The 15453-nt window shown below is 36.9% G+C and overlaps 1 protein-coding gene across 1 annotated transcript in view; it reads left to right on the top strand.

Annotated features, from left to right (window-relative positions):
- clstn3 (calsyntenin 3) overlaps window positions 1-15453 on the top strand; it is a 43686-nt gene that overhangs the window by 6586 nt on the left and 21647 nt on the right. The window contains exons 7-10 of the mRNA XM_028809930.2: window positions 158-343; window positions 422-703; window positions 899-1011; window positions 4082-4244. Coding sequence (XP_028665763.1) covers window positions 158-343; window positions 422-703; window positions 899-1011; window positions 4082-4244 — 744 coding nt within the window. The remainder of the gene's footprint in view (window positions 1-157; window positions 344-421; window positions 704-898; window positions 1012-4081; window positions 4245-15453) is intronic.

Here is a 15453-nt window from a genome sequence, read left to right as displayed (position 1 = left end):
AATATTGCAATTATTGCTATCACAAAAAGAAGCAGTGAAGCTCTTACTATTCTAGGTAGTCAAGAGGACACCAGCTGCAAGCTAACATAAATATTAAGCATTTGTAAGCCTTTATTCTTTTTCTTTTCTGTATTGTTTTCCTTTTGTTGACTTATAGGCTGGGTTAAGCGCATTGAGTACACTCCAGGCTCAGGCAGTGTACCACTCTTTCCAAATATGCACCTGGAGACATGTGAGGAACCAGTGTGGAATATCCAGGCCACGGTGGAACTGCAAACAAATCATATTGGGAAGGGCTGTGACAGAGATGGCTACTCAGATCGCTCAGTCCGACGTCTCTGTGGTGTGTATAAATTATTGGATAAGACCAAATGTCAGAATAAACAACAACTTTCTGATTCAACACCTCCCTTCCTTACAGGAGCTGTCCGTGGTGAGGTGGACCTGCTTCCACCTCCTTCAGTTTCATCCAATTGGACTGCTGGACTCCCAACACTTCCTTCACCAGATTCCTCGTTAGTCTACTCTTTCAATGGCTCAGCTCATGTGGCAGTGGTGCCCCAGGCTGCTTTGCGTGATCTTACACTGGCAGCAGGAGATCACTTTACTCTGCAGCTATGGATGAAACATAGGCCAGCAGGACCAGCACAAAGTAGGAGCAGAAAGGATGAAGAAACTGTGATGTGCAGCACGGCCCGTAATGGTATGTCAAATTACCATCTTAAAGTAGCATAGCACAAGGTAGCATCATCTTTTTCCATGACTGAATTGCAGTAATTATTTGCCTGTCTGACTAGACAACTAAATTCTCATAAGTCACTCTTTATCTTTCAAACTTGAAATCTAAGTATCTGTGCCTTTTCCTGTCTCACTCTCTGTCTCTGATCCTTTGCCTCAGATGACTCATTTTCCCACTACTCCTTGTCTGTCCATGGCTGCCGACTGTCTCTGCTCTATTGGCCGCAGTTGGACAACGCCAGACCCGTCAAATTTCTATGGAAATTAGAACAGGTACGCAGTATAGCTAAAACCCTTTTACCCCAAAGTGGAAACAAATGTAGGTTTAGCCATTAAATCATGATAGATTTATGGTGTTGTGGTATAATTACCTAGTGCTGTAGACTGAAGTGTTGACAAGCTTTTAAGGTTAAAAGCTCTTTAACACTTGGTTTGAATTGTCTTGAACGTAATAAATTAGCTTCTTTCACTTTCCACTTTTTATGTTCCCAATTGATTCATTGCATTTCAGTATACAAGTGACAGTCACAAAGATTATTTTTTTGGTTCAGAAGCAAATTTATTTTCAATATTTTTTAATTATAAAGCCATTTTTACAATGGCAGGATTGACATGACTGGGAGGTTATCATTGTTGTTTCAGGTGACAGAAACCACTTTCCTTCACAAAGCACACACACATATGTTCATATTCATACTCACAATGTTGTGGACCAGTTTGAATCTCAAGTTAACCTGGCATGCATGTGTTTACAGAGTATGTAGAAACCACCATAACTATGCAAAGAATATGCAAGCAGATAGTTATTGATTTAAGAATCAATGTGTTGCAGGAGATGCGACACAGCAGCAGTAACCACTGTGCTACCATTGCACCATAACTTTAATTATTAAATAAACAACATATTCATGTTTTGGGAGCCAGAGTGATTGTCACTATACAAACAAAATTCTAGAAACATTATAATAAACTGTCTAATTTGTCTTACAAAAAGTATCAAAAGCATCAAAAAGTTTTGTCACAGAATGCAAATTTCTCAAAGACACACCTGTACTTTACATATACACAGAGTCAAAGTTAACAATGAAGTATGGGTAATGTATAGCATACCATTATTATACAATAAATACTGTATGTACAACTTGCCCAGCCTACCTTGTACATGTGTCTGTTGTCATCACTATCCAAGAGAGAAAACTCCTTGTTTTCCTCACATTATACTTTAGTGAGGCTATAATCACAGTGTGTTTGTTTCCCTTCCCTTTTTTCTGGTGTGACGAAGAGATGGTGCTCTATTAGTAACCCTTCTACCCAGACAAATTCCAAGGAGACCAGAATATACAAAAAATGAGTTTCTTTATTAAAGGTAAAACAAAAAGAAATGATGTGCAAATGAAGTGAATGAGTATAAAATAAACATAAAAAGCAAGTGACTGCTTCTCTAGATCTTACTGTCCAGGTGTTAATTGCAATCTGTTAAGAAGGGTACCTCGTAATTCTGTTCACGTTTTCACTCCAACACACACACACACCCTTCTCTCTTTATGTCTCCATTGTCTGTTCATCCTAAAGTTGAATACTTTGATCATGTTTTTTCCATAAAATGGGATCGTGTGCTGCCCAGTATTGGTCAGGTGGTGGTTCTCCTCATGCCAACTTCCTATTTCCTCCCTCTCTCTCTTTAAGGGGATTGGTCAAGCACCCCAGTATATCCCAGTATATACCCTCTAGCATCCTGGAGCATTGCTCAGTTTTAAAATGCTGCATTTCTGCACACAGCCACAGCTCTCTTTCACTTTTCCTGGTGCTCTTGCCTGTTTCCCTTTGGGAGTAACCAATACACATACAGTAAAGGGCATATTGCCCTCAAATGGTACCCATTGTCCTACATTTGTGTGATGATATAGGTAGTGCTGGTACTAGGTTATTTTGTGTCCTAGACTAAGCTTACTATTGCACCCACTGACTGCTCGGTAGCTAACCTGTGTAGCTAGGTCCTCCCCCCCTTATGATCTGCGCCTTAGGCGAATGCCTAATTTGCCTTAATAGTAGTGCTGTCCCTGGATATAGGTTGTAACTCTCAGTACTTGCTTTCATCCTTGACCTTGGTGAGCCATGCCCCTGTCCTGTGCAACCTTTATTTATCTCTGCAGTCCCCTTGTCTACCCAACAAACCATTATACTGGTCACATATTGTTCTTACCAATGAGTCAATGGTCTTTCAACTCCAAGCTTAATTTCCTCTGGTGACCATTGCATCCTTAAGTCTATGCTCTGTTCTAGGTTCCATTCAGCCTGACATATGCTTAAGCAAGCAATCCCATTTTATCTTGTAACACTGTCAAATCACAGTAAAGGGTGTCTGAGATTGACCATAGAAACAGTGATTTCATCCACTGTTGCTGATTCTCTTATGTTTAGAGTGTTAATTCAACAGGCCCATTTTATGACATTTTTATTATCAAGTCAATTCTTATTCTTTTACCTCAGTCTTGCTCATAAATTAATTTCTAGGAATCTTCACCCTTTAATGTTGATTTTCTTCCCTAGTGAATACCAACCTTTAGGCCACACTGTGAAATAAATCTTTTCCTGGATTTGGACTCAGTTTAAGGGTCTTCCATTCCCACAGTTCTCACATAATGACTCCTGGAGCTATTATATCAGGACTTTATCATACACATCTACAGTATACTGTAGATAATAACTGCATGTAGTGTTAAATATGCACCAGGGCCGTCTCAACAGCATTATAGGGCCCCGGGCAAAGCAGTGCACTAGGGCTCCTACATACACAAACCACTCAGCAAGTCACAACATACATAGATTAGCATGGGGCCGCTATACTCATGGGGCCCCTGGGCAACTGCCCAGCATGCCCATGCGTTAAAACGGCCCTGATATGTACTATAAACTGCATGAAGCACGTGTGTAATGCATGATGAAACGAAATGGTCATTACATGCTGCAAAATCCAAAAGCACTACAATTATAGAGCACTTAATACTTTATTCGGCATATGAAAGACCACAGAGTATAATAAAATCTTATATTTAGTAACATTACAACCTATAGGTTTTCTTAGTAAAACTTTTGGTATCATTTTTGGAATTGCTGCCCTGTAATGAGTGTAACATTTAAAGACCTTGTGTAGGAAGAGCTTTGTGTTTTGATTTGCAAGCTTTTTCCTTTAAGGTTAATAAAGGAGGTTATGCATTTAACATTTTAGTTTGTTATGGTGCTGGACAGTGGCAGTGTATTGCATGCTTGTTCGACATGCAAGTATGAATTTCACTGTCCTACTATTGTTACTTTCTAATACAGATTTTTTTGTTTATTATAGGTATGTGATGATGATTGGCATCATTATGCTCTGAATCTTGAGTTCCCATCCGTCACTCTGTATGTTGATGGTGTGACCTTTGATCCTGCTCTGATCCACGATAATGGACCATTGCATGCACCTTCTCCTGTGCCACGACTGGTAATTGGTGCATGCTGGACAGGTATGTTTGGGGAAAAAACAATGTGAGAAAATGATAAAGTTTATTTTGTGTCAGTAGAGGTTCTAGTGTGATGTGAAACTATGTTGCCATTTCAGTAATACATACAGTATTTCAGTTTATTGATAGGCATATATTGATATGCATATAGAATTATATGTTGATACAAATTGGAAAAAAAATCACAAAATAACAGCTTAGTGTTAGGGAAATACAGAACATCATAAAATGTAAAATGTTAAACACACAGTAAAATACAGAGTGTATCTGATTTTGATTGTATTACAAAGAATTCAGTATTTTCTGATGATATAGTAAGGTTCACTGAGCAATACTTACTGTATATGTTCATTTGTGAATCACTTTGAATCAATTTTATTTATAAATACAATTATAAAACACACACAGTGTAAGCTAAATAAGATTAATACATTGATAATTTTGTGGACTTATTTTAATTTTATTCTATTATTTGTTTAAGAAAAATCCTGCTAATGCCAACACTTGAGTAAAGCCATACTAGGGTGTACATCCTAAGCATTAACAGATGTTCAGACAAAGAGAACGATTTAGATTAATTAAATAAGATACATGCTATTTATACAAGAGAGGAATGTATCTACTATATGACAGAAGCCATGGGTTCTATTCTCAACCATTGTTGGTTTTGCTGGTAATTGGTATTCACAACCAGGGCTGATTTACATTTTGTTACAGCCAAAAAAGTTCAAGTTAGGACACATGGTCAAATAGTCGGATGTAATTGTATGAAGGAACCAAACTATATAATTCAACATGGAGTCCTCTCCTGGCAGCACACCAAGACCCCAGCAAGATTACCCAGTCCAACCTGGAGCCATATCAGAGGAGATCTGCCACCTAGTGCACTGGGGGAACACCTGATCTCAATTTTTTATCCCTGCTCTAGTTGGGTCAGGATACACATCCATACATCTTTTTCCTCCATGGCAGTCAACAGCAGGTGCCTTAGTTGGGATGCCCATCGATCTCTGTTGTGCAACCATCACGAGATCCTCCTGACCGAAAAAAGGAATACCATCCATTCCAGCAGGGGTGCCAGTCCATCCGTGTCTTCCATCACAGCTGTGACTTGCACATTGGTCACATTTACAGCACCAGGAAGATTTGGGATATCTATGCAGTTTTTATTTGGATTGCAATAACAAGAAAGATGCCTTTTCCTATTTCTGGAAAAATGTTGGGAACTGGAGACACAAGCATGACGAAACAGGGGTATTAGGCCTCCAAAAGTTTTCACTAAAAGACTTTACAGACCAGGCCATACCTCCTTTTTCTGCCTGGAAAGGCCTCACCTTAGTGGGCCTTAATCCCAGTTGCAAATGGGACTGAAGCCTTCAAAAGAAACTTAAATATAAAGCCAGAAGAAGGACCCAACAGTTATGACATCACGGTGGCCCTGCCTCTTGGGGAATCACCCAAAAAATGACAATTAACACTTGCAAACTTAAGAAGATGGTACATAATTAATCAATAATAAATAAAATCAACAGAAATAAAATAACTGTAAGGAAACTAATAATTTAAAATGAACAAAAACAAAGCAAAAATATACATGCGCAACAAAAGGCCAGTTTGCTAAATACAACCCCTTTATGTCTGCTCTTTCTCTGACATAGACGCTTTTCTTGCTCTTCTTATCTGAATTAATTTTTTGTCATCAACCACTAAGTGGTGCATTGTGTTTGTTTGTTTTATTGTTTCAACTAAATTAAGTCTTCTCATTACATACGGTATCTTTTCTAAGCCCTTTACTGTACAAAAATGCTGACCAATGTTTGCACTAGTAACGTAACAATGTACAGATTCATTTGTTTACACAATTTTCAAAGTATATCACTGTATTTATTTTGCTTATAAAGCAGCTTGTAATTTTTGTTTTATGCGAAGTGCTCATTATCCTGCTCAGGCATTCTGATAACCCCATTTGTAAATATTCAGTCATAATGAGAAGGAACATGTTTCTGCAGCATGAGGTGTAATTTAGATTCCAGCCACAAAAGAAACATGAGTCTAGAATGCACTCAGATACACAAATTCATTACACTCATAAAGTGCACAAAGAAACCCTCACAGGTGCAGGGAAAATATGCAAACTCCACAAAGACTGGGCACAGTAGTATTATTATTATTATTAAGAAACTGACAAGTAAATCACCTTATATTCCAGCAAAATTTTACCAGAATAACAAAAAAGATAAAGTTGCTGTTGTTATAATACAGCTCTACATTAAAGTGAAATTACAATATTGAAGTATGGGGACATTGTATTTATATTCCTAAATGATTGCATACAACATACTATTCCATTAATTACTCCTATCAACCCATGAAGTAACATGACATATGGAGAACTTGAAATAGAAAGTTAAAAAAAATGTCAAAGCAATTGTTAATTTCCTTTTTTACTGTATAATTTTGAACTGCATTGTTTCATGTAGGCTGTGTCTGCACACAATAAAAAGTCAAATGATTAACTTATAGTACATAAAAAACATTACAAAGTTCTTTGCCTTACTTGCTGTAGGGGTCCTGTTGCACTTGTCAGGAAAGTGATAAAGGTTAACCCTTTCCAAGACAAGTTAGAAAATATTTTAAATAAAAATATGAGATATTTAACACACAAAATACCCTAACTAGCTTATATATTAATACATCCACAACGACACAGTCCCATATCAAAGGCCATTACACAGCAATGTTTTATCCCAAAGACATTCACAACAACATAAGAATTTTGTCTGTCTAGATAAAAGAGTGATTCTAAATAAGTAGAAGAGCAATGTAATGAGCTCTGTCTGTCAATTGGTCTTAAATCCCCAGTCTTTTTTTACTTATTGTTCTGGTTCCAATAGTCATTAAGAAACAAAAGATACAAATTTTAGACTTTAACAAGAGTTTTATAATGTCCCATCATTAGGTCTCCTTGACCAAGCATGTAGGAGACAGGAACACATTAATTATTTTTCTACAATGGAAACAATTTAACTTCAATGGAAAACAATATAAATCTTGTTAGTACTTTTTGAAAAATTCCACCTCATGATGATTTATAAACTGTTATCATTTGTTGTGTAAAGCATCTAAAATGTTCATTTGTATACCCCAGATGAGGGTTACAATATGCTGAACTGGAGTAACTAATCCTCAGAAAACTTCTTCTAGCACCATTGAAGAATTTCCAAATACTCCCCAACCAGTGGAGAGAAATAATTGCAAAAAAACTTTTCTCATAGTTGTGAACAAGATATTTAAAATCCGTCATTTGGGTTAGATACTCACCCCTTATTTGAAGAGAACAAGCTTCTCTATTCCAGGACAATACTGTCTATAAATATCATTAAGTAGGGCCCTTTGCTGGGTCCAATCCAATGCCCACACTGATTGAACACAAGTATGCAAATACAACTCTCAGTCCACAAATACAGGGACCCAACGGCACATAGCAGCAATACCAGAAACAAACAGCATATACTTCAATTTTAAAAAATATACATTTTTATTGAAAGTTGCTGCATTGTACTTCTATAGCACTTTAGGATTGCATTCTGCATTGAAGGCATTTGTGACAGCATATCTGCTGATGGGCATTCCATCCTAGATTTAAAGGTGTGTTCTAAAATGTCAAAACAAAGTTAGCAACTGTCTCATCAAGCTGGGCTTATTAGTTAGGTCAGAGCTAACAGGGTAAGATGGTCTACACAATTTCTCAGGATACAACTTTTAATCTCACCTTCTGTTTCCTATTTTCCCCAAAATCCATGTCCTCACTAACTCCCTGATCCATAATAATAGTAATAATTTTTTGATCACATTTGTAGAGTGTGCCAGAATCTTTGACTAGAATACTATTACAAGTGTTTTACAGAGCCATGCAGCAAAGGTGTTTTTCAGTGTTTATGTATTGTTCAATGTCACTTTCTAAAAATATTAACCCAATGACATTAGACAAGTATTATGATCTAAAATTTGGTAGAAAAATAAAACACACTAAGGTGTCATGGAGGTTCTCACGTGCTGATGGTTTTTATTATTGACTTTAGAAGCCAATTATTGATGCTAAAAGCACAGTCTTTTTGGCTTAAATTTCCTGTTAAGATTGAAAACCCTTAACTGTTTCATTTACTTTTAAAAAACTGAAATTACGATCTTTATTTGCTCTTTTATTTACCAGTTGCCAATTAACAATTTGTAAGCAAATAACAAGAGGGTCAACTAAAACATCCAAGCTATGTGGAAAGGGTACTATAAAGTACTTTATACATTTATGTATGACCGCTGGGAAAACATAAAGAAAAAGTGAAGAACTCAGAAGTACTGATTACTACATCTCATAAACAATTTTCATACCTTTCTTAAAGGAAAAAAAATGTTTTGGAAATGTCTGATATAGAAGAATGAGTGCACTAACCCATGCAATACCATGTTTCTTTAATGACTTAGGAATTGACTCCTTTTTTATATGTTTTATTAATATTTGTAGTCATGTAGTGAGAACCATCCATGGAATGGTGAATTCATACTCTGAGTGGGTGAAGATACACGCAGTAGGTTGGCAGAGCAGACACAGGTTGCTGAGGACGGAATTGCCGTACCTGTATTCATGTGCAGCTAGGGATGGGAATCGAAAACCGGTTCTTGTTGAGAACCGGTTCCCACTGTTTCAATTCCTTGGAATTGTTTGCCATTTTTGCAAACGATTCCCCTATCGATTCCAGTCGCCTCGAATGACGTCACCGCGTTGCGTAGCGTCATTTACCCAGCAGGAAACATGGCGCCTAAGCGGCACAAATGCTCAAAAGTTTGGTTATACTTTACGAGAAAGGATGACAACAGGGCAACTTGCAATACTTACAAAGTAGATATTTCATCAAAGGGAGGAAACACTATGAATATGCAAAAGCATTTGCACACAAAACACGCGATAACCTTAAATGAATGTTGTGTTTTTGATCCGCTCCGGACTAGTGAATCTCAACCCAGCAGCAGCGGTAACGTTTGCAGGTCCTCTCCCGTTAATACGGCAGGTAACTAATCAACTAACATTGCATATTATGTTAGCGCGATTTGCCTTATTGCAAAACCTGCTATTACTGTGCATTGCATTTAGATGACCATGACGAGAGAGACAGACAGAGTCTGGCTGTCTCAGATGCTGGCAGTTCTCGCTGCAGTCTACCGGTAGCTTCTCCTTTCACAGAGGCGGGGAAAAGTAAAATGACACAGGCCAGGATAGACGAATGTCACCGCAGTTTGTGGTAAAAGGCTTGCACCCATTTGCCACAGTAGATGCCCCCGATTTTCGGTAAGTGAATGTGTTTAATTGTAGGCTAGGTCAGGGAATGTCAAATTTGCGTGTTCTCCTCTTACCGGATGTTTCATCCGTTTCCATTTCTGAGCTGAAACGTGTTGAAGGCAGCCGTCACTGCAGATGGATGGGTAAGTTTTAGTCAAGATCATTACCTCACAGTAACGCTGCATTATGTCAGGAATGGCCAGGCTCAAGAAAAAGTCCTCAAAACCAAACCAGTGTACCACGCACAGACAGGGACAGCTGTAGCAGAGGAGACTGATGAGATCTTGGAGGAGTATGGTATCAAAGACAAGGTTGTGGCAGCCACTGTTGATAATGCGGCCAACATGGATGTAGCTGTCAAAATAGTTGATGGTTGCAGAATTGCACTGTGCACAGTTCCATTGGACTTAAGTTGATTGTATTTGTTGCTGGCTGATGTAGTTTTATTTTTGAGTGCTCAGCTCATATATACTTTTAAAAAGGAGAGTGTAAATGTTACTGGACATTCTTGTGTAATTGCCACAGAATAATTTATGCTATACTTTGTTATTGCTACAGAAGAATATTTTATTATTATTTTACATTTACACATTTTTTTCTGGGGACCCCGTGGCACCCCATCGAGGAGCCGTAGGCTGTGGATCTCTTAAGATCTCACTGTTGGGTTTGTAAGGTCATGCTACTCCTAAATTTCTATCTTGTTCAAAGATATAAAACAAAGTTCAAAGCTAATCGACCCGTGTGTTCTCCTTTTTTAAAAATAAGAATCGATAGTAGAATCGATAAAGAATCGAATTGTTAAACAGAATCGAAAATGGAATCGGAATCGTGAAAATCTTATCAATTCCCATCCCTATGTGCAGCCATAGTGCTCTAGGGTGCATAATCAAGTTACCTGAACCTCTAACAGTTTAAAAGGAGCCTGAGAAGAGAACTAGTAGGGACCAGACTAAAAACTAAAGAGAAAAGAAGAAGAAAAGGAGGGTAGAATCATGAGTATCAGTCAGCATGGTGGTCGGGAGACATGTTGTCAGTGACCCTGTGAAGGAGGAAGCGTACGACTCTTCCTCATTGAACTCAATTGAGGAATAAGGAATGATCAATTAGTCTCCTAAGGATCCCATATATGTAGAGGAGGGGCATGAGAGGAAGACCAACGTCCTGCAAATGCCAGTGAAGGCAGTGTAATGTGGATGTCTACCTTAGAACATTCTGGCAGATGCTGAAGGAGAAGTCAAAACAAAGGCTGGAGAAAGGGACTGCAGCTGCTGGTGTCTCCGCCAGCTGAGAAGACCAAATAGGGTGAGCTGGGAATACAAAGGTGAAAGACGTGCTAGGATGACAAGACATGAATGAAGGTCTTCGTGGTTTACATTATGGATTTTATGAATTTTATTTATTGCTGGAATTAATCTCCACTTGAAGCACTGGTTTGTATTAATTTATTATTCATTAATGAAGTGCACTGCACTGAATTGCACTGTAAGGTTTTGAACCCCTGTTTGAAGAAAAATTAAAGCACATTGAACTTTGCACCTTTCTCTATTTCTGTTATGTGTTCCTATTGCCTGGTTCATCCCGGTCATGACTATCAACAGTTCCGGGGTCAAGAAGGACATGGCAGCTGTGGCCAACCCGGACTATCACAAGTCATATATGTATATCCAGAGCACTTTGATTTCTATTGTATATGATACATAATCACTGCATTTCTTTTCAAATACTATATACTAAAGAGTGGAGTACTTTTTGTCATGTATACAAAAAATATCTTGTGCAGAATTGTTTAAGACAAAAGAACTTATAATTGTATATCTAGTAGGACGGTAAAATCACAGTAATCTTTCAGACAATGTGTACTGTGCAAAATATATGAACATACGGAGCTGTGACACAGTGAGACACACTGAGCAGCTTGCCTGTTCTGCTTGTCCTCCTTTCTACTTTTTTGTCCATTTTTCTTAGCTATTATTCTCCTCTCATTATTCTCCTCTCCCTCCAAATCAATTTATCTCTTTTGCAAGACATGGGGTGGGGGGTTCATCAGGGCATATATGCCTGGATTAGCAGCACTGTCTTCAATGCACGTAGATGACACAGTTACGCCACTTTGATTAAACGTATTGTTTAACTGTTAAGATATTTATTCTTAAAATCTCTAAGGGCACTAGTCCATCACAAAACACACTCACCCATGCTCACTTACATAGCCCCCAGTTTAATGTCACCAATTACACACATTTTTAGGCTGCAGAAGGAAAGATCAACACCTGGAGAAAAGCTCCACATATACACGTTCAGATTGTCCTTACAGTCGCTGGGCCAGGATTTAAACCCCATTTTCAGTTGTATGTTTAGAAATTTAAAATTATTTTGACTGTAAAAATATTAAATAGATTTTGTCAAGCAGTTTTTACACATCAGGTGTTATACAAAGCACACAGATATAAGTGAATGGGACAAAATAAAGCAACAGGTGTACTGGTTTTGAGAATCAGTGCTATTGTGCTATCAGATAGTACTATAGTAAAATAAAATTAAACAAATAAAATCATGGAATTTCTCCATAAATAATACTAGGCTGATTGCCACTCTTTTCACCCAGAGACACAATGGAATTTTTATTTAGTTCAGAGAGTCCTCCCTCTGGTGACATCAGCTTTAGCTCTTACATCTATCATAATGACAATTAAGCATAAAACATTTGTGAAGCATCATGTTAAAGGTTAATTAAATATATAAACAATTCACAATAGCATACACAATTCACAGTCTTTATGAAAAAAAAAAAATCATCTCAGGATATAATAATTGATTTATTGAATGATTGTTTGACTAATGGCAAAGGAGACAGGTGAATGAAGAAAATAGTTCAAATCATCCAAATACAAAAAAACAACACAGTGTGTCCTCATCATATTGTTAAACTAACAAACCTTAAGTCACTCCATCTAAGAGTGCATATCCTCTCCTAAGTTTAGCACCCATTTTCTCCAGCATGGAGGCCTTCAAAATTATATACTTTAAAATACCAGCTTTTAATCCTTTGACTCCACGATAAATGTATTCCCCTTTGGTACTGATGTTGACTGGATGTGATAGTGCCTTGGTTTTTTGCAAAGCCCGCCAGTAAACCTCAAAAAAATAAAAGGCAAAAAGCAAAAGAAGAAATTAAATGAAAAAAAACAAACACAAAAGGCACTGTGAAATACTGTTCTTCTTTCCTTGTTCTGTTAAATATATCAATAGTATTGATGTATATGCTTTTCTTCATTTCTAGCGATGGTCAATAAAAGTGTTCAAAAAAATTTGCCTTTACAGTTAATTAATTTATATGTAAAACAGATATATGATATAGGCTTTCTTGCATGCCATTACCTTTTAAATTGCATTATTGGTGCAATTTAACTAAATATTGGATCTCTTCTCTATTTTGTATCATGAACACATAACTAATATTTATTATACTGTATAGATATTAATGCTCAGTTCCTCAGTTCAGTTGCCAGTTAATACTCTTCCTGCTTGGATGTCTTGACAGTTTTAATTGGTATACTTTCATTACTGCAGCCGGAAAATAATCTTGCAAATCTTGTAATGTTTTATCAGTGGGTTTTTTTTTGTACAAGAATATATAATAGTAGGTATCTTCTAGGAATGAATGCTTCTACAATCTGAGTGTAGCTTTTTAATAGCACTTTCAATAAACTTTCACAGATAGCAGGAAGATAACAAAATTAAAATTACAAATAAAAAAAATAATGCAAATATCTGGTTAAGGTCTTCACCAAGTATTTAGGTTTTCCTTCTCTTCCCAAAGATATGTGGGTTAGGTTGACTGGCAACTCCAGATTGTTCCAGTATGTGGGTGTATAGGGGAATGTGTTTTATGTGGGATAGATAACCCCTTCCAAGGTTGTTTCCTGCCTTTGTTCTACCAAGATAGGTAGTGGTTGTCCATTAAACTAGGATTGGATTATGCGGGAATAATACTGAAAGGATAGATGGAAAGGATTGCAAGTACATTAATTTTAAAAGCCATCATCTAAACATGTAGTACAATTAAATTGACAGACTCGAAATGGTCAGCTTGTAGGGGAAGCTGTAAAGGTAATTTACAGTTTATGATTTGCTAGCTGTGTTGCCCAGTTACACCCAGGAAATTTCCTAAGACAATGGGCCTCAGTTAAAGTACGGCATGAAGTGGGCATCAAATTTGGAGACCTGGTTCAGCCAAGAGAAGCTGTTGTAAAATCTTCAACTTTCATCTGGCTTAGGGACCTGATGTATTAGTCCATCTTATGTATAAGAAGTACAGTATAACTTATTGAGTGCTTCTCTGTATATAATATTTGTATTTTTTTAGCAGGGGTAATATTATGAATTCATTTGAGCTCCTTACTCATGAATATGCTACATACAATTGCCCAAGTGTACAACAGTCCTGCAGTATATCAATTTGCATTTTTCCTAGTGAATTGGCTTTTACTGATGATCATTTCAAAACAGAAATTTACAGGAAACTGTTTTGTTTTGAATTGAAACAGGTTATTAGTAGGAATAATGGGAATTTTTGGATATACATATAATTACACCTTGGAATATAAGCAATATAAAAATGGAAATAGGACTAGTGTTTCAAAACATCAGTATACCTCAGTGAAAGTGGGGAAATAACAATTAAAACAAATAAGAAACGAAATAAACCCCAAATAAACATATAAAATGGAAAATAATGAAAGTCAAATAAAAGGTAGAGAAAAAAACAAATCAAAGCTTTCCAAGCACACTGTGTACATATCATACAACAGTAAAAAGTGAAGTGAACTAAAGTTAATTTCAGATTTTTAATTTGCTCACTGAAGAATTTGTTTTTGAGTTTATTTCCTTATGTTTACCTTGTGGTAGGTAGGGTGCAGTACTATAGTATTTCTATTAATTATTTTTAAAATGTTATTAATATGGTATTATTCCAAAAGCCATAGCCAAACAGTAAAGCTCTAATGCTGAATCTTGTTTTACTTTAATTTATTACAAACAGAAATGATATTTACAGGCTTCACATTTATGCCATCTATGGAATGTATTGAACATTTCAAGAATTGTACAAAAGGGAACATGTGAAAAAAACTTCATTGTATACTATGTGCAGTGTCCACCCAGTGTCTGTGTTCTGATCATAGGAAATTCCTTAACTGAACTGTGGTGAAGTAACACCTACAGTCACTCACAGCCAAAGCAACTGGCACTCAGTAAAGAGTTATGGTGTGGTTGCTAACTTCATTTTACTTGAGCTTCACCTACTTTTCATTCATCCACTTCCATGCATATTTTCCATGCAGCAGGCCACCCAGTCTCTTTTTCCTATGCGGAACACCTCCTCTTCTTCACTCACTGTCAGGCCCATTTAACTGCTGAAGATAGGACACAGTGTTTTACCATAGCATATTCTCTACAGCATTATTATAAACTAATAAAAAATAGAGGTTAGCTAATTTTATTTTTTGTATAATGCCACCAAATTTCAATCCAATCAATCAAAGCATTTTTAAAAATTTTCCATTCAACATGCCACCCCATCTCTTTTTGCTGTGTAGAACACATCCCCTTTTTCACTCATCCATCCAATCTGTTGGTCAGTGGTCATCTGCATAAACTGGTATACCCCATTTCTCTGCAGGATCACATCTTAGCACTGAACCAAAAACAGAAAGCGGTGTGTTAGAATCACCCACTTGTTACAGCATTATTATTAACAAATAATCAACAAATTAAAAATACAGCTTGGCTAATTTTCTTTTTTCTATAACATCACCAAATTTCAAAACAACTTTAGTTTAGTGTTTAGTTTTTCTATTCTGGGGAGAGGGTGGGGTA

This window comes from Erpetoichthys calabaricus, chromosome 9 (assembly GCF_900747795.2).
Source record: "Erpetoichthys calabaricus chromosome 9, fErpCal1.3, whole genome shotgun sequence".
NCBI lineage: Eukaryota > Metazoa > Chordata > Cladistia > Polypteriformes > Polypteridae > Erpetoichthys > Erpetoichthys calabaricus.
The sequence above is the reverse complement of the archived record's forward strand: the minus strand, read 5'-3'. Positions and strand labels throughout refer to the sequence as shown.